General features: G+C 42.7%; 1 protein-coding gene across 1 annotated transcript in view; it reads left to right on the top strand.

The window, feature by feature from the left end:
• Positions 1-1054: 1054 nt before the first annotated feature.
• RBM38 (RNA binding motif protein 38) overlaps positions 1055-18651 on the top strand; it is a 40202-nt gene continuing 22605 nt past the window's right edge. Inside the window, exons 1-3 of the mRNA XM_088467173.1 lie at positions 1055-1515; positions 11405-11528; positions 12017-12071. Coding sequence (XP_088323299.1) covers positions 1348-1515; positions 11405-11528; positions 12017-12071 — 347 coding nt within the window. The 5' untranslated portion in view covers positions 1055-1347. The remainder of the gene's footprint in view (positions 1516-11404; positions 11529-12016; positions 12072-18651) is intronic.

The following is an 18651-nucleotide window of genomic DNA, read 5'->3' as shown; positions in this document are numbered from 1 at the left end:
AGCCAGAAAGTAGGCAACTATGAGTTAAAGTTATAATTCCGATGCGGTTAAAATGCTTTATATAACATTACAACCATTCTCCTGTTTACAGTATGCTGTTGACAAATCGTATGTATTCCCTCCATCCCTGCAAATTACTTTATTCCAGCACCCTTCCCCTTAATTGCACCACAGATAGACAGAGCATCACCTTTTTTCAGTATTAAAATGCAGCATATAAACTGGTTCCTTATACTTAGCACTTTATTATATAAGCCTGAAAACTATATAGGAACCTCCAGGGTGTGTGGAAGCAACAAAGTAGATAATATTGATCATGTGGTGCATTGAATTCTGCGAGATGTAGTCCAAATTACCTTAGTTGCTGCACTACTGACATTAAACAGTACTACCTGTCCCACAATCCTTTGCAATGGTAGCGTTTCACAGCAGCAGGAGGATAAATCAACTTTTCTTATCACTCATTTTTCATGTGTTCACAAGTTATGTATGTATACAGAAAGCCTAATGTAAGTCTGCTGGCCAGGTATGCTCTGCTAAGTACACGGACCCATATTGTAATATTTGCTTGAATGTTTCATGATTGTCTGAAGTGCTTCAGCTGGAGTAGAACTACAAGTATCAGCATGCCCTGGCCACCAAAGTTGGAGAGCCACATGTCATAAGTTTGCAACCTCCAGCCTAATTATTCTATTCATATGGTACGGGTTCACTTTTAAGTTGTATTCAATTCACATAGGTAACTTTTGCACTCTATTGCACCAGGGGGCACCTTTGTCATTTAATGTATTATATATATATATATATATATATATATATATATATATAGTTGTGTACTTTGCAGTTGAATCTGCGTTGTTTTCATTTTTGTTTAATGATATAATTGCAGTGAAGGGTTTTAGTTGTTTTAAAGCATTTTCACGGGGACTACAATACCCATGATTCAGCTGGTATGTTTTTTTTCTCCTCAGGGAGGGAGGGCTGAGGTGGGCGGGGCTGGGGCTGAGTACAAAGCTTAGTGCAATGTGTTAGCAGCAGCTTGTATTATATAGCCGACACAGCTCACAGGGAGCAGAGCTGCTGTACAACTGGTGTATGGGGAAACCTTGCAATTGTTTTCCCACTGCTTGATATCTGCTGTACAACACAAAGTTCAACCAACTACCTCATCAGCCATTGCTACAGCTACTAGTCCTTTAACTATTGCTAGTTTTTTTTACTATTATTCAAGAACTGTCTCTATTTTATACCTATTTGTCTGCCTATGCAGTTTAGTTAAAGCTGTGAGAAGAGGAAACCTCTGGGACGATTTGGATGTGTAATACGTGTATGTGAAGACCAGCCACCATGCACACGGTGCAGAAAGATACTACTTTCACCAAGATTTTCGTCGGGGGGCTTCCTTATCACACTACGGACTCATCCCTCAGGAAATACTTTGAGGTTTTTGGGGATATTGATGAAGCCGTGGTCATTACAGACAGACAGACGGGCAAATCCAGAGGATATGGTTTTGTAAGTATCACTGATGGAGTAAGGTCCCGCATCCTTGTCCTGTTCTAATATGACATAAATCCTCCTGTACAGGGATTTTGGAAATATTTGAAGTTGCCATAAGATTGCCTGCAGGAGGGGTTTGCTTTCCAGCAGGTGGGGAAAGTGGCCCAGTATTAGCCTCAGCTGGATGCATCTTTGCAGTCAACATGTTTTGAAACAATTCCTCTACTGTGTAAATTGCAGCGTCCAAATCCCATAGTCCGTGTATTGTCTGAGCGCTCTGTGTGATTGTAGCTGGGGCCCCTCCAGCCTGTACTTCAGTCCAAGGTCAGCGTTCCCTCTACACATGGACTGGCCTGGCTGCTTTGTGTCGCTGTGCTAAAAACACAAGTTTTGTTGCTAGTCTACACAACAGGTATTTTCAGAAAGAACAATGTTTAGTGTGATAACATCTCTAGATACTGGCGAGTACGCGCTGGAATGGTCATTGTGCAATGGTAACGACTGGTGTGTGTGACAATGTACAATGTCTATGAGCCACCTGTGGTGTTTCTTCTGCGGCTGCCTTGGAACTTTCATTCATAAACCTGCAATAATGTTGAGTGGGAATTATTCCTTTATGTAGAGTTTGCAAGCTTCTATATTTTAGGCTGTTACTTGTTTACATTCTAGCTAGTTAGGGTTAGTCACATCAAGTAATGGTTGTGAATGATTCCTGATAACTATTATAGTACAGTGATCATGCTGTAAGTGTCCATCTCTGGAATAATTCTAGATCTGTGTGTTGACTATAAGTCAGAAATAGCCAATAGTTGCTCGAGACACTTCACATTTTATACTCCTATAATAAGTTTTTTTTTTTTTTTTAAATCTCCCAACCCCCCCCCCCCCCCCCCCCCTTGCCTCTGTTTTTGTTAATATTTGGTGAAGTTTGTGCACATGCTATACTGCTAATTTATTTTTTTTCTGGGTAGTTGTTTTTTTTTTTTTTGCTGTATCAACTAGTGGGGGCTGCCATGTGCTGTTCTCAGGTCATTTAAATATCCATTGTATCTAATGGATACTAATCACAATGGATACTTCTGGTTTGTTTGTTTTTATTTATTATTCAATTGTTTTTGTTGTTGAAGGAGTTCTCTTTTTTTATATGTCTTAGTTTAAATATTCCTTGACCAAACTTGATTACAAATATTCATGTTCATCTCCATTAATGCATTTAGTAAAAAAAAAATTACTTGAGGAATTTTAGGGGGGAAATCAAATAGGCGCGATAAGCTGTTTTGCTGAGGGGGAAAAAAAAACGTTTTCTCGTGCGGATTTGTATTGATTGCATGGTTCTATTAGATGTGATTTCGCGTGTGTGAATTTTCCGTACCATTAGATGCGAAAGTTTTCACCACCACCTGAGTAGACAAAAAGATTGCAAAACACCTATTGGCTAAAAATGTCGGGACTTGGTTCAGGACCACTGGGACACTTTCCTTAATGACCAATTGGGTAAAAATAATTTTTTATTTGGCTTAATTTGGCCAATAATGACATGTCCTTATTGGAGTGAATGTGCAAAGTGCTGGAAAATGGGTTAAATGATGTGGCACATGTATGTGGGTATGAATGGTGTTTTTTAAGATTGCAGGTGTGTTATGCTGGGTACACCCTGACAGATACATTGGCCGATCAATTGATCGGCCAATGTATCTGCTGCCCGTCGGCCACCGTGTACCCGCGATATGTCGGTGATTGACGCCGTTCACCGACTTATCGCATTGGCTGTGCTGCACAGCCGATGTACAGATATGTCTACAAACACACAGCAGCAGCCGCGAGGAGGGGGCGGGACACTCCCTGACATACCTACCGGCCGCTGGGTCCTGGCCCCCGGACGCCGGGACCCGAGGGCACAAGCAGATGATGGCCGTTCAGTGTGTATGAACGACCATCATCTGCAGATATGTCAGGTGTGTACAAACCTTTTTAGAGGTGTATTTTGAAGGGTCTTTAAATGACAAATTTAGACATTGTAGGCACCCCCCCCCCCCAATTTAGGTAGAACATTTATTTTGCCAAAAACTCTTGCTTTCTATAATTATTTGACTGTTTTATAAATATGGAAAAAATGGCCATTTGACACCATTTAAGAACTCCTAATACTTTTATTAGCGACACTAATGCACGTCTATATTATCCTATATCACTTTGCCTTTATCTGGGGTACACGCAGCTTTCCTCATTTTCACCTATACTCATCGCCGGTAAAAGCAGGAAGAATATTCACACATGCCGCTTTGCGACTTTTGGAATTGTGCGAAAAAAAACCGGTGCACTCAGACGCGATAAGTGGAATTTGCATGCAAAAAAAATTCTGCTTTATTGCCTAATTGAATTCCCACTTAGCACGTTAATTTGCGTGGTTCTTTTATGTGTCATCTATGCTTTCAGAAATGGGTTTGTTTTATACATGTCACCGACGTGTGTTTTTTAAGGTCCTTCCGGAAAAGGTTTTTGTTTTGCCTCTGTGGACCAGAGACTTAGTGCTGAGACTTAGTTCGATAACAGCTGAAGAGCAGCAGGTTGTGTCTTTGTCAATCACTATAACTGTTAGTTACCCTTGTGCGAGCTGTGGCAAGTTGTCTCTGAGGTTTGTTGCCCACGCACGACGTTGCAAATACAAAGCACTCTGTTCTTCTACTGTGGTCTGAACTCTACCGTTTAATATTCAGCAATGCTACAATCCTTGTCGAATACCAGAAAACATAAGACTTCACTAGAGACCGAGTAATGCCCTGAACTCAGTAGTTGAATTAATGCCAAACTGGCACAAATGACTGTTGGATCATTTTATATTCTAGAAGGGGAGAAAAATAAAACTTCTAAGCAGGAATAATGGCAGTATGTGCCAAACTTGGTGGCACATCCTGTTCTTTCTGGGCTCAAATGGCATTGTCATGGAGCTCTAGCTACAGTCTCTTATTTTGCACCAATGGACACGTTGCACAGCTAAAATAGTATTTGGAGGTTTTTGACTTCTTTTTTTGTTCCATTGTTGACAAATTCTTATTTACTTCAAAACCATGTGCATAACTGCACTCTTACATGAAATTACAATGTGATGGTTCAAAATGTAAGAATTACCTTTCTGGTTTGGTATTACCTGTAACTAACCTGAATCAACATAAAGTAATGTTTGACATAATGCAGTCTCTGTATTTGTGTGGTCCAATAACTAATATTTCGGTTTTAGTTAATTTCTATAACGTTTACACATAGGTTTGTTTTTGTTTTTTTTTATTAAAAAGCAATGGGCTTCTTTGATAATATAAGTCGGGTATTTTTCAAATGGCTTTTAGAGGGTGAGGAGAGTTTGATTGCAGACTTGTGGCTATATTAACGAAGTGGCGGCATCGGTGTAACTACCATAGGTGCAAGGGGTGCAGCTGCTATGGGGCTAGAGCTTAGGGGGGGCCATCTTCCTTGTCAAAGTTACATGTTTTATATAAATTTTTCACCATTGGGTGGTACATAGGGGCCCGTTCATACGTTTGCTATTGGGCCTTCAAATACCTAGTTACTCCCGAGTGGTGGCTTTTGCAAGTTGCTGCTTTTCAGTGGGTTGGAGATGAATATTTAAAGCTGCTCTGACATTCAATGTAAAGCTGGGTACAAACTGGGCAATATATCGATATATCGTGAGCACATCGGCCGGTGTGTGTCCCATATATGTCTGCGAACGGCGTCGTTCAGGCATATCGCATCTGCTCTGCAGCACAGCAGATGGCCGATATATCTGCAGGGACTTCCGGTGACAGCTCAACTGGGCAGACAAATTCCTATGCCTGCCCAGTTGTAATGTCGGGGAACACCGTGTTCCGAACATGCATGGAGTGGCCAATCAGTAAGTCTGTATAGCTTACCTGATAGGCGGATCCGCCGACACAGCAGCCAATCGGTGGATCCGTCGGCAGTGTGTGTACCCAGCTGTAAGCAGACCGGGTTTTATACTTAATGTTAATGTTGCTCTAAATTTTTAGCTCTGAGAAGCGCAGTTTACACTTTGTAAATATAAGCCTTGGAGGGTCCTTTTTAAAATGGGAGCGAAGGTTTTTGAGAGTTTAACACCTTCCAAGGTCATTCAAGAATTTCAGAAGGCAACAAGGAGACTATGGTTGGGATTGAACATCTAGGTGGGCCAAAGGAAGTACGAAATTGTAAGGGTATGGTTCATCAATTTGCTGGCACCTTATGTAAAGAAAGGACATGGTTTACGTACAACTGTGAATCAAGTCCTATCTGGTTTGTATACATCTCTGATGTTTGGCGACCTTCACAGGACCTGTACTGCTCATGTGCAGATCTGTGGCGATGGTCGCAGTGCCCCCTAAGTAGCAGTATGATTGACATGCTGCGGCCGTTTAGGGGTAAGGACGGCGACTACCAGTGTTATAAAATAAAAACAAAAACAGGGCATGCTGGCCCTGTTTCTGGGAATGCCGCGTCCTTGGATGCAGCTTCACTGGCCCCGGAAGTGTGGAATACACGACCATCCTTAGTAACCTTAGGCAGAGCCGTAACTAGACATTTTGGTGCCCTGTGCCAGAAAGAGCATTGTGCCCCATCATTTTTTTTTTTTTTTTTCTTTTGTTTTTGTCACTATGTGAAGATTGGACAGGAGAGATGCTATAATGTTTAATCGTTAACGATATTGAGCCTGGCAGTGGAGGGGAAACACTTAACGATATTGCTCATGGATGCGGCTTTAGTGCTCGGCTGAGACTGGCAGGCAGCCGGCAGGGCACGGCTGCAGTGAAGGAATGGAGCTGGGCGCACCGCTGCTAATATACATAGCAGCGGGCATCCCAGCAAAAAGAAATGCGGTGGACAACCAGTTCCGCCCAAGGGCACTCTGTGCGGCGGCACCTTAGGGTTACTCAGATGACTGATCACGCAGATGATCTGATGCAGCGGATCCCAAAAGAAGGCAACGGGCGTCTTTCTACTACAGACTCCTCCTACTGCTTTTACATATTTTCGCAGCAGCTATGTCCAAAGATGCATAGGTGTGTACTGCGTACAACTCTGAATCAGGCCCATACAGTGGAGATTTTCCTTGATCTGAAGAATGAAGGACCAACTCTGGGTGCACTGAGAAAGTGGATTTTGTAATGTATGAACATCTGAATGTGCACAACATTACAGATGCCAAAGGAATTGAGGTATTCACTATTGGTTTAAATGTCAGATGCAAGGAAGGAACTTCGTAATTAGTAGGCAGGCATATTCACTTTTATTGATTTTGATGTGTGTCGGCTATTCGCTACTTCTGTAAGCTCAGTTAATGTGGAGAATGTGGGACAAAAGCCAGGTTAGACAGTCTAGTAGTGAGTACACAGTCAGGGAAAAATGATCAGTGCAGTAACAAGGAACTACAGTCATTTGAAAATGTAGGAGAAATGGGCATAGGATGGGTTTATTAATGGGTCTTTCTTGAGAATGTGAATGGTTGGAAAATGTGGTGATGGCAAGAGCCATTGTGGTGGCGGAGGGACAATGCAGGAGGTCAAAATGGGTTTGCATGAGTTGTAAGGTGGGCGGATGAAAGAAGTGATGGATTATGCATTGTAATATTATTTTTGTACCTTGTATGTAGCCCCCTTCTGCTGAGTTTGGCCTGATTCATTACGGATCGCAGCTGCGGTTTACGCACGTAGTCTCACTGTGAAAATATGCTAATGATTGCTATAGCAATGCTGTCGCAGCCTAACCTAAGGACGCCCACTTCACCTTACACACATCCGTAATACTTAGCAAGTCTGCAAAACCAACAATAACCGAGTACCATCGGAGCCTCATGCACCGTTGCACAAGGTATGACCTTACTCAGGAATTGCTAACCTCATCGCACGCAGTGAAAGCCCCATCTGCGTATGGCATCGCAGTGGCTAATTTATGCATGTCCCTGTAACTGAGTTCAAACGCACTGGCACGCCTGCGTTTTGCCGACCACCCCCAAACACTCACTTTCTGTCAATCACTCTGCAATGGATCTGTGTAGTGTCTACTCTGCGATTAATGCACAGAACGTAACAATCGGCCATCTGCTTGCGTAATAGTTGCGATCTGTAATCGGGCCCTGTGTCATTAAAGGCTGCTGGGCTATGTTAAGCCTTTAGGGAAAACTGTAAGCGAAGACTTTTAGGCTTGCTAGAATATGAATGAGAAGTTTGATTATCCAGGTTGAAGTCCGAGCAAGGCATGACGTTTAAACTGAATTTCCTCCTTTTGTGTTCAGCAAAATGTTGCAACTTGCAGGCAGAGGCAAATTAGGCAAAAGCCTAGGGCATTTAGAATGCCTAGCGGTATGCATTCCAAGCCTAGGGCCTGCCCAGCTTGACAGCGGGCAGCAGTGGGACTGGGATGGGCGGATGGTCTGCTCTGGCTGCCCTATAGTGATCAGACCTCTCTGCTCTGATCGGGCAGCAACTCATACAGCTGGCAGCAGCGCGGAGCTGAGACAGTGGGGGCAGCGGGAAGTAAGAAAAATGGCCGCTGGAGGAAAGCTGCTGTGCATGCCCAGCTGCAGCAGCTCCTTGTCCCATGGGCCTTTGCTGAGCCTGTATGCAAGAAGACACACAGTTCAAGCATGGCGGCTCCAATATCTGCAGAGTCCAAGGGCAGACTGACGCTGAGGTGATGGGCGGGTGAGTACTGTGCAGGGGGTGCAATGTATTTGGGGAGGAGTGTTTGGGTGTAATAATATGTATGGTATGTGTATATTGTTTAAGCAGCATTACTGTGTGGCATAATGTGTATAAAGGCAAACCTAATGTGTGGCATAATGTGTAAGGGGCATTACTGTGTGACATGTGTATTATCCTTTATATGGCGCCACAAGTGTTCCGCAGCGCCTTACAAAGTACATAACAAATGAGCAAACAAGAAAACTGCGACTTGCAGTACAAAACAAAGCAGGGCAAGGACATAGGGCAGTAGTGATCATAACACTCAAATAAGCAGCAGGGCATCGGCAACCAAGTTTTAGGTGCCCTTGTGGGGAGTTAGGAGTAGACGATTGTATGAGTGAGGCAAAGAGAAGCACATCAGGGAAGAGGGCCCTGTTTGTGGGAGCTTACATTCTAAAGGGGAAGAGCAAACAGACAGGGGTGACACAGATGGGCTAGACTGGTACTAAGAAGCATGGAGCAGCAGGTTAGGATGAGAGCTGGAATGCTTTGATGAAGTAGTGGGTCTTGAGAGCCCGTGTTGAAGTGTTTTTTTTTTGTTTTTTTTTTGAGCGGTGGAGAGTCTTCTAGGGAAAGTAAGAGTTCCAGAGGTAAGGAACAGCACGGGCAAAATCTTGGAGGCGGGAGTGGGAGGAAGTAATCAGTTTGCAAGAGACTGCATGCATTTGTTGATCGAAGTGGGCGGACAGGAGTGTGCAGTGCGATAAGATTCGAGATGTAAATGGGAGAGGATTGGGTGAGGGCTTTGTAAGTACCGTAAGTGTAAGCGCCATGAATTGGGTTCTGTAGGGGAAGGGGAGCCAGTGTAGGGCTTGTAGGAGAGGGGAGGCAGATGTAGAATGTTTGGAGAGGAAGATGAGCCAAGCAGCAGCATTGAGGACAGATTAGAGTGGCGAGAGGTGGGAATCAGGGAGGCCAGATAAGAGGTTACAATAGTTCAATCTAGAGATTACCAGTGAGTGTATGAGGGTCTTGGTTGCCTCCATGATGAGAGAGGGTGTGATTCTGGAAATATTTTGGAGATGGAAGCGACAGGATTACGAGAGGTACTGAATGTGTGGTTTAAAGGTGAGAGGAGTCCAGGGTAACTCCAAGACAGTGCATTTTGGGGCTAGAGGAGATAGTTCTGCCATTAATAGATGATGATGATATTGTGAGAAGTGTATAAGGGCATACTAATTTGTGGCATTATGTGTATAAGGTGCACTACTGTGGTGTAATGTGTATAGAGGGCACTACTATGTGGTGTAATGTGAATAAGGGACCACTACGTGTCGTGAAATGTGACACTACTTTGTGACGTAAGTGGAATAAGGTACAATATCCTGTGATGTAATGTGAATAACGTTGCACTACTGTGTGGCGTAATGTAAATAGGTGGTACTACTGTGTGGCTGCACTTCTTCCCAGCAAGACCACTCCTCCTTTTTGGGTAGCGTGCGCTGTCCCTGTTTAAAATATGGGGGTGCCAATGCTTTTGCTGGCACAGGGTTCCAAAATGTCTAGTTACAGCTCTGTGGATGGGGATTGCTATGGGTGATGCTGGCTCCTGCTGTGATCTGTGCTGCTAGGTGATGGGTGCTGTGTGCTGGGTCAGAGGTGGAACGACTGTGCTAGGGGGCACCAGACAAAATTTTGCCTAGGGCTTTAAAATTGGTTAGGGCCGGCTCTGCTTGCAGGCATGTTGAGAGCAATGTCCAAGATTGTAGTGTGGTGTGGATAGAGTAGTTCAGAGGAGCAGATGACACTACTTTGTATCATTGGGAGACCATTGGTGTGGCCACGGAGAGATTAAGGAAGGCTAATTAATGGTGACTATTTTCGCAGCTCCAGTCACAAAAGCTGAAATATTCTAATGGTTTTGGCTAAATCGCTCATTTTATTTATATATATAAATATATCCTATTTACAGCATTTAACTATTTTAACTGTTTCTTTAAAACCAGTTCTTTAGTGGTCTTGCAGATTGGTAACAATTCTATAGTTCAGCTAATTTGGTGTGAGTTGGCTGTGGAGTTCATGCAATGCAGTTTGCTTTGAGGTTCCCTCTAGTGTTGGAAAGCATGCATCCCATTTAAGTGATTTTAACAAAACTTCAGTTTAAAGTGCTGTGAAATATGAACATACTCAAACAATAAGTTATACCTTTTTTACATTTGTCTCTTGTCCGACCTGGGATTTGGAACATGTTTCCAAACTAGGTCAGACTCAGAACAGCCCATTTTCACTGTGACACCGACCCGGGTTATTCCTGGGTTGGCGCCGCCCTCCCTGCACCCATGTGCAGTGAAACTGTTCCAGCAACACTTGCAGATGACCTCTCCAAGTGCCGATCTCCGCATGCTGGAAACGGGACCCAGGACATCACCTTGCTGGAAACTGGGCCCAGGACAGATGAACCAGGTTACCGGTTTCCACTGAGTCCTACCTGGGTAAAACCCTATTGGCTACCAGGGTTTGTTTCCCAGAACACTGGTCCCGGGTTGACCTATTTCCACTAATAAGAATCCCAGGTTGATGTGCGCTCACGTGCAATAACCTGGGATTTTGAGGCTAGTGGAAAAGGGGTATTAATTTTAGCTCCGTAACCTGCCTTTTCCCGTCAGTGGCATATGACTGTAAATTCCAATTAAGCATATGTTGGATAACCTTGTATACAGCAGGCATTACACACATTGCTTTACTAGAATAAATCTTCTAATTGGTTTAGCAACTTTGTGACCAGTTCTTATGACTGGTTCAGCAAATTTCTTTAATTCTCCTTTCCACTTATACTAAACCATTTTAATTATGCATGTTGGAATGTAATTGTCAGATGTTCAGGGTTTAGTAAGGTGGCCAATTTGATAGTATTTATCACTCCTGCTGCTTGGTCTGCTTTCCCCAGTCACTGAATTCAGTCACATTTTCACACTTTATAAATGGCAACTTACATTTTGTAAATTCTGCTTAAACACATGTGATGCAGTGATGTACTGTATGTTTAGCTTCCCTATTGTTAGAACTTGACCATGATTAACTGATACTTTGTGTAGTTCACCCAGACAAGGCTAGACAGACAACAGCCAAGTAATTGGAGAATAACAGATTAGTCTAAAGTGGATTGAGCACAGTAGTCCATAGTCCCTGACTGTTCAGCCAATATAATAACCATTTTCTTTTTATTGCAGGTTACAATGTCAGACAGAGCAGCTGCTGACCGAGCTTGTAAGGACCCAAACCCTATTATCGATGGCCGAAAAGCAAATGTTAACCTTGCTTATTTAGGAGCTAAGCCAAGGAGCCTTCAAAGTGGTAAGTATGTAAGCATGTAGTTTGTGTTAAGTGGGTGACTCTGAACTACCAACTGACATGGCATGCATGACTGGGTGTGTCATCCCATGAGTGTAAGGGACTTAATATACCTATACAGATGCTAGCAGTCTAGTCAGACCAGGAGACACTTTGTCTACAAACAAGCCGCACTGATGTATTTGCTGTGACGGGAGTGGAACTGTTGAAGCAGTGGACGCTGTTACTATGCCATCCACAAATAAGGAGACAGACATTTTTTTTTTTGGGGGGGGTTGGTTAATAATAAAGATGAAATCAGCCATAATCCATTGATCCTGTTTTGTAATTACTTCTTGATGGGCCTAATGCAACTTGGACAGTGAAAGCAATTTGTTTATTTGCAGAGAGAAAGCACCTGCACATTTGATGCCATGCTAGTAGTAGCTGCTATTTGTCACCGGACCTGTTTTGTAGGGACAATATTTAGTAAACTGCTCCTATTTCCATAGGTTTGACGATTGGTGTCCAACAGTTACATCCCGCCTTCATACAGAGACCCATTGGGTGAGTTTGTTCTTAGTTTTTTTTTTTTTTTAAATTGCTTTATTTTTTTCTACAAAAAATGATGAAAGAATTGGTGGTGGATGGTCAGTCTGTACAATGTTGGTACATCTCCTAGAGACTTGCTGATTTGTGAAGCCTCAGGAGGTGGGATTTCTGCCTTAACCACGCAACCCCATATTGCTTTATTGCAAAAACAGTCCTGTTTACTATTGTACATTTATAATTTAATTATAATGGACCATGAAATTCTTTTTTAAACCAATACTAGATAAAATGTAATTGGTAGAAATGATAGCTGAACACTACAAAATTAAGTAAGACAGAAATGTAGTTGAAAATCCCATGGAAGCACGGTTTGTCATAGCTGTAATTGCTGTACTTGAGTCTGGAAGAGGTTGAATCAATGAAGCATTTGCCGGGTTAAAGCTACTGCAATAGAAACCTGTTAGGATTGTACAGGATATTAGTAAAACACAGTATGGCACTTTCTAAAATGCTACCTAGTCTGCCTAGGTATTTATCCGCTCTCCTGTGACTAGTGGACCTCTGGTCTCTATGGTCTTAGATACTTGACCTTTTTTGTTGCGCTCTCCCACAGTGCCTAAGCTTTTCCAATGGGAAGATATTTAAATGAACCTGTTCTTGCCTGCAGACCATGCAGTCTCTGATGGCGCACAAGCCGTTAGAAATTATATCAGACAGATGTTCTGCGGGGTCTCTGACTGCCTCATATAGTGCCCTATTGTCTGGCCTGTTTCAATAGCTTTCTGCTCCCCCTCCCCACCCAGCACACTAGAAAAGTCCTCTAATTGGACACGGCAGCTGTTCTAGAAAGCACTGGTGATCTCTGAAAACAAAGGACCCAGTACAATGTCTCCATTTAACTCTTTCTGACAAGGTGCCCCCTCCAAAGCTGGTTTGCTTTTCCACACCTTGGGAGTGTAAATGGGAAGTGTCCTACCAGTTATTACAAGGTTAATTGTGCTGCCAGGCTAAAGCGTGTTATTCCCAGTTGTTCTTCTGTATAATTTTTGGTTCTAAAGGGCTGGGTGTGTCTTTTACGAAGAGAATACTAGATACTGACACAATAAAAAACAGACTGATATGTTGGGCTGCTGATGGAGATTGCAGACTCAGGTTTAGAATCTGATGGATGTATTTTGATTTGTTACCCAATATAAACATTCAAATGCTGATTGAAATACCCTACATCAAATTATTTAAATGTGGCTTATGTTTATCTAAATAGTCCAGTAAACCTAATAAAGCAAGTTGATAATTACTAAAAGGTATTTCGTGCCATTAATGTGTTTTTAATAGAAGTTCCCTTGCCTCTTCAGAATTTGTAGGGCGAAATCTCTTTTGAGGGCAATTCAATTGAAAGTGACGTGAATAGCGCCAGGAAGGAGTTCCTGGAGCTATTCATTTGTTCCCCCCCGTGCTAACCGGCATTTTCCAATTTAAGTGCCAGCCACAATGTTGTTGGCGTCGCGCTAAGCTGAAAAATTGTAATCGCAGCTGCCATTTTAGTCAATCTTTTTACTCGCACCCTCAGGAGGCTGCGAGAAGAAATCCTTTAGTCTGGCTAAAAGCGCGGCACACCCTGAACCCATATTATTTAAAACTCACCTGTCCATGGTCCCACATCAGCGCTGTACAGAACACCGGAAAATGGCCGCTGCGGCCATTTTTCCGGTGTTCTGCACACAAGCGCAGTAGACTCTGGGCACACTCTAGTGCCCAGAGTTTACTGCTTCTGCAGTGGCCAGCCAGCCGCATCAGTCGGCTGCCGACCGCCGGGGAGGGAGGAGGGCGTCCTGCACGGGAAATGCACACTGGCCCCCTCCTCTCTTAAAACGCCCCTGCAGCGCGATTAATTAAATTGCCACCTTTGATACTTTAAATGTTACTTCGTTATGAAGTTAGCTGTTAAATACTGAGAAACATACTCTTGCTAACCACAATATAGAGGTCAGTATATTATAAAGTGTTTTTTGTTTGTTTGTTTGTTTTTGTTTTTGTTTTTTTTTAACATTCATTGGCAACAGCTGGAACCATAAATGTTTAGTGAACACTGTAAAGAAGCTATTGTACAGATGTCGCGAGTGTTTATAAAATTGGTTACATGCAAGGTGGCGAGTTGCCATTTGCGACTGTGTACAAATGCAGGCAACAGCAGCCAGACTCTGCCCTGGGCTAGCTGACTTTTGTACACAGCCCTATGGTGCTGTCAACAAAAATAAGCGAGTCCGGAGCTACATTAAGTGTGGCATATAGTTGCACTTACTTGATTTCAAGTCTTATGCAGGAATTTGGCTTGACGGCTACTAGCTTTAAGCAGCCTCAAAGCCCTACTTAACGCGGGTTTCTGCTCCTTAGAAATCCGCAATAAATATTCTCAGGGTTAGGGGCATATTCAATTAAAGGCAAAAAAGTCAGAATCCACAGAAAAGTATCGTGGATGACGTCATTTCGACAGGCGAAAAGTTTCCTTCATATTAAATTCCAAAGATTTTTCGCGTACATGAAATGTCAATGCATTGTAATCGGCGGAAAAGTTTCACCTATGAATAGCAGGTGGAAAAAAATGCAGAATTGTGGTTTTGGGGTGCAAACTTCAGGGTCCACCCCATCTCCAAAGCAGTTTCTTTGGGGGACAGTCCCCCAAAGATGAACTGTGCCAAATTTAAAAAGAAATACTTTAGAAAACACCAAAAAAAGTACTTTCATTTTGGGGACGAAAAAGTTCAAAGTTGGGGTACAAACTTAAAAACTAGCGAAATAGACTTCTGGGGGGTCCCCAAGTATGGGGCAGGTGTTTTGTGATTGTAGGTGCTTGCGAAAGGTGGAAATTTTTTTTTTTTTTTTTAACGTTCTTTAAAACTTCACTTTAGCAACTTAAAAATATGCTAGCACCCACTTTCAAGTACCCCAAATTTGCTGGGAGTAGTTATTTTCACAAAAAATACTGGTCAATTCTATTCTTCACCACTTGTGTTAAGTTGTCAATTGGTGCCAATTAGCACATTAAGTACCCCAGATACCTTCATTAGGGATGATCGGGGGCATCTATAGTGGTCCTCAATGTTAGTGCATCTTTTGGGGGGTGTCAGGCTGAGTTCCCCATTTTTGACAGGACTTTTCGCCTGTTTTAGATTCGCCTGGTGCCGTTTTCGCGTCCTTTCTAATTGAATACGACAAATAGCGGCAGCGCACCCGATACTTTTCCGCATGCAAAACACGCTATGTAGGCAAAGTCTGGCATGCGAAAAAGTATCGCGGGTCCGAAACTAATTGAATACAGCCCTTTAGTCGCAGTTATCAATTGGTTCTAAGCATAAGAATTCACTGGCCCCCGTAAAGTGCAGTAATATATTGGAATCTGGTCACACAGCATGTTTTATTTTTGATGCAGATTAGCTACTTTTGTTTTGGAAGCCGAACTGAAAAATTGTTGTTGGACACCCAGCGAACACACTGAAGCCTATGCAATTAAACAAACCCATTTAATATACCATCCTCAGACTTTTTGAGTAAATAAGATTTTGGGTCCATGCATGCAGCAATTTCAGTTTGTCCTAAAACTAACTAACAAATAGATTTTAAATGGTTCACCAATCAGCTTGTGAGTGACTTGGATTCATGAGTAAATGCAGCACATGGGTAGATTTAGTTCAACGTGGACATATTGTACCTGGTATTCATGGGGAAGTGTCATTGAAAAATAAATTTTTATATATATTATAATTTTTTTTTTTTTTTTTTTAACGAAGCAAAGCATGCTTAGTAACACATTAAAGCAGTAAAATCGGTGTGTAGCCTTCCGGAGATTTCCAAGATAAGCTCCCTAGGGATGGCTATATAAAAAAGGCCCTCTGGTGAGTTGAAATCTGAATAACGTGGTTCACATCACTCATGGAGCAGGATTATGCTGACACGTAACCCCCCTTACCCATGTGAATTAGCCAAGTCTCTTCTACAGAATTGGGTAGGAAAAATATTTCTCTATCTCTAATCTTCAATATTGGTCAAACACTGGGACTTCTGCATATCTATGTCTTAGTAGTTCTTGTAAGCCGTTTTATATTAAACTATAAGACCCATTTTTCTCAGCCAAACGATTATGGAAAATTGTAGACTGAATTTGTATATAAAATAGGGATCTTATGTCATCGCTTAAGAATATTGCAATGTTTTAATGTAAAAGGTATTTAGCATACCTTTGTTAGCCATTTGTTATTCGGTCTGTAAGTTCCTCGCTAGTTTAGGTTGAAGACGAGAGACCTGAGTTTGTAGCTCGCAGCAGAGAGAGCACGCTGATACTCCCCTCCCCATAGAACTCAGTAAATACTTTTGTCTTATGCCAGGAGAAAGTTTGGTCTCTATTTATAGAGCTGGCCAATTTATGAACTTTTTGATCTTATCTCGATTTAGGGATTCAGCTTTAATATCAAACTCTTGCCTGGTCGTCCTTGTTACTGTAATAAGATGAATTCAGTGAGTCTGTACTGGAAGTAAGATCCCTGGCTGATCATCTGTAGCATGTAAAGCCTGACAATGGCTTACATCGGGTTCAGCGACTCCTTTTAGAAATTGGACACAGATAATAAAGATGATGTACAGGGTAATTCATCCAGAGTCTTTATTGTCTAAACAGATCGTATATCCCTTGACGATTAACATAGAACTGTGCAATACAAGTCCGCACTGTTCCATCCACCTTGTCTTATCACCCTGATTTAATGATGGCTTTAAAGAATTTCACATTTACTTCTCCTTTATGATGGTTTACTCTGTAGAAAGCCAAGAAAGGAGAGGAAGTTTTCGAGTGGTAGATGCCATTTATAAGAGCAGCTTTCGCATGTCTGTATCCTCTGTTCCACTAAGTCACTAGTTCTTTAAACTTTAGAAGACCATGAATGACTGACTATAAAGAAGAAATCTGTCCATCTAACAGAGCTTGGCACACATAGCAAAGGGCCATCATACTCCTGATCTAATGTCTGATGCATAATCACATTCATTTTAAAACTAACGTGAGCAGAAGTTGCATCTGGTATGGTTCTTGCTAAATAAACAGGCCTATATGGCATAGCAAGAGGCTTGTTTTCGCTTCACCTTTGTGCCATTTCCATCAGAATAAATAGCAACCATCTGGACAGTGATGTATAGCATAATAGGATAAAGTCTAGTTGCTATTGTTAACAGTGTGTGTGTATGTGTGTGTGTATATGTGTGTGTATATATATATATATATATATATATATATATATATATATATATATATATATATATATATATATATATAAAATAAATTTTCTCTTACACACACTCACTCTACTTTGGGTTCCATAGGAGGTCCACAGGTAACCTTGGGGTATAGGTGATGCAAGGTCACCTGGGCACCATGCAGTTAAATTCTTCTCCCAGTATGCACTGGGGCCTTCCCTCTATACCCCGCCCCCAGGCCGGGAGCTCCTCAGTTTCGTTAGGTGCCCAGCCAGAGTCGGTCACTGAACACGCAGTGGGGCTGTTTGGTGCAAACAGCCTGAAGTTATTCATTATAGGCAGTAGTGCAGACAGTACAGTGGAAGTTTGCACTACTGCGTCTTCACCCTGCTGGTGTGGGTCGCCGGTACTGATCCGTGCTTCGCAGCGGGCCTCTGGGGTTTTAGCTGGCAGAGACCTCGGAGGTTCCCTAGACTGCGGCTGGACAACGAGACGCAGGTAAGCGACACGTGGTGCGTGCCGATGCACAGTCTTTCTTCCAGGGCTGGGGACTCCCTGGGGTTGACAGTAAGTGTGGCCAGGCACTTATTCCTGCGTCCACACGAAGCCACCTGGGACAGTGGGCTGGAGTTTGTGGTTATACGCCAGCGTCCTGGGGGTTAAGCGCTGGCCAGGGGAGGTTGCTTTCCCTGTTTTACAGGCTGCTCCTCCCCGCTGTACAGAAAGTCTTTCCATTGTGGTCTGCCTAAAACTGTGACAGCTTCCTCCTTCTGGCTCCACCCCCAACGAGTGCTTCACCTCGTGTTGCAGATCTCAGAGGGCAGTGTGGAGCACGGGTCCCCCCCTACATACCTCTCCTCCTGCGGGTGCTTAGTGTATATAGCACTTTTGTTCTATTAGACGCATAAAGTCTTTATAGGTGACCAGTAAGTGCCATTTAAATGCAGCTATTGTTATGTATTCTGCATTTGCCTGTGACTGTATGCTAGCTCTATCTGAAATTTCTAATTTCAACTGTCAGTGATTTTTTCTGCTATCCCTGAATTTTGTCGTATTTTGAGCCATAAGCACTGGTGTTGTGCGGGTGTGGTTAATCACAAGGGTGTGGCCCTTTTTCAATCACCGCTATTGAGTGGTAATCCTCTTCACTATGTCTGGTAGTGAGAGTGATGTATCAATTTGACATCCTAATATACTGGAAATGTACAACCGATTTTAAGGAAGGAGACATAAATTTTTTAGAAACTATGTCTGCGGTGTTATGCCCCTCCAGCTTTGTTTGCGGCTTCTGACGCACAGGAGCGGCAGCCAGGAAACTGTTTCAGTGGGACAGACAACTAATAGACTGCAT

The sequence above is a fragment of the Taudactylus pleione genome, unplaced genomic scaffold, assembly GCF_031769625.1.
Source record: "Taudactylus pleione unplaced genomic scaffold, aTauple2 ptg000069l, whole genome shotgun sequence".
In the NCBI taxonomy this organism is placed as follows: Eukaryota; Metazoa; Chordata; class Amphibia; order Anura; family Myobatrachidae; genus Taudactylus; species Taudactylus pleione.
Note: the sequence above shows the minus strand (reverse complement) of the source record. Positions and strands in the feature narration are given on the sequence as shown.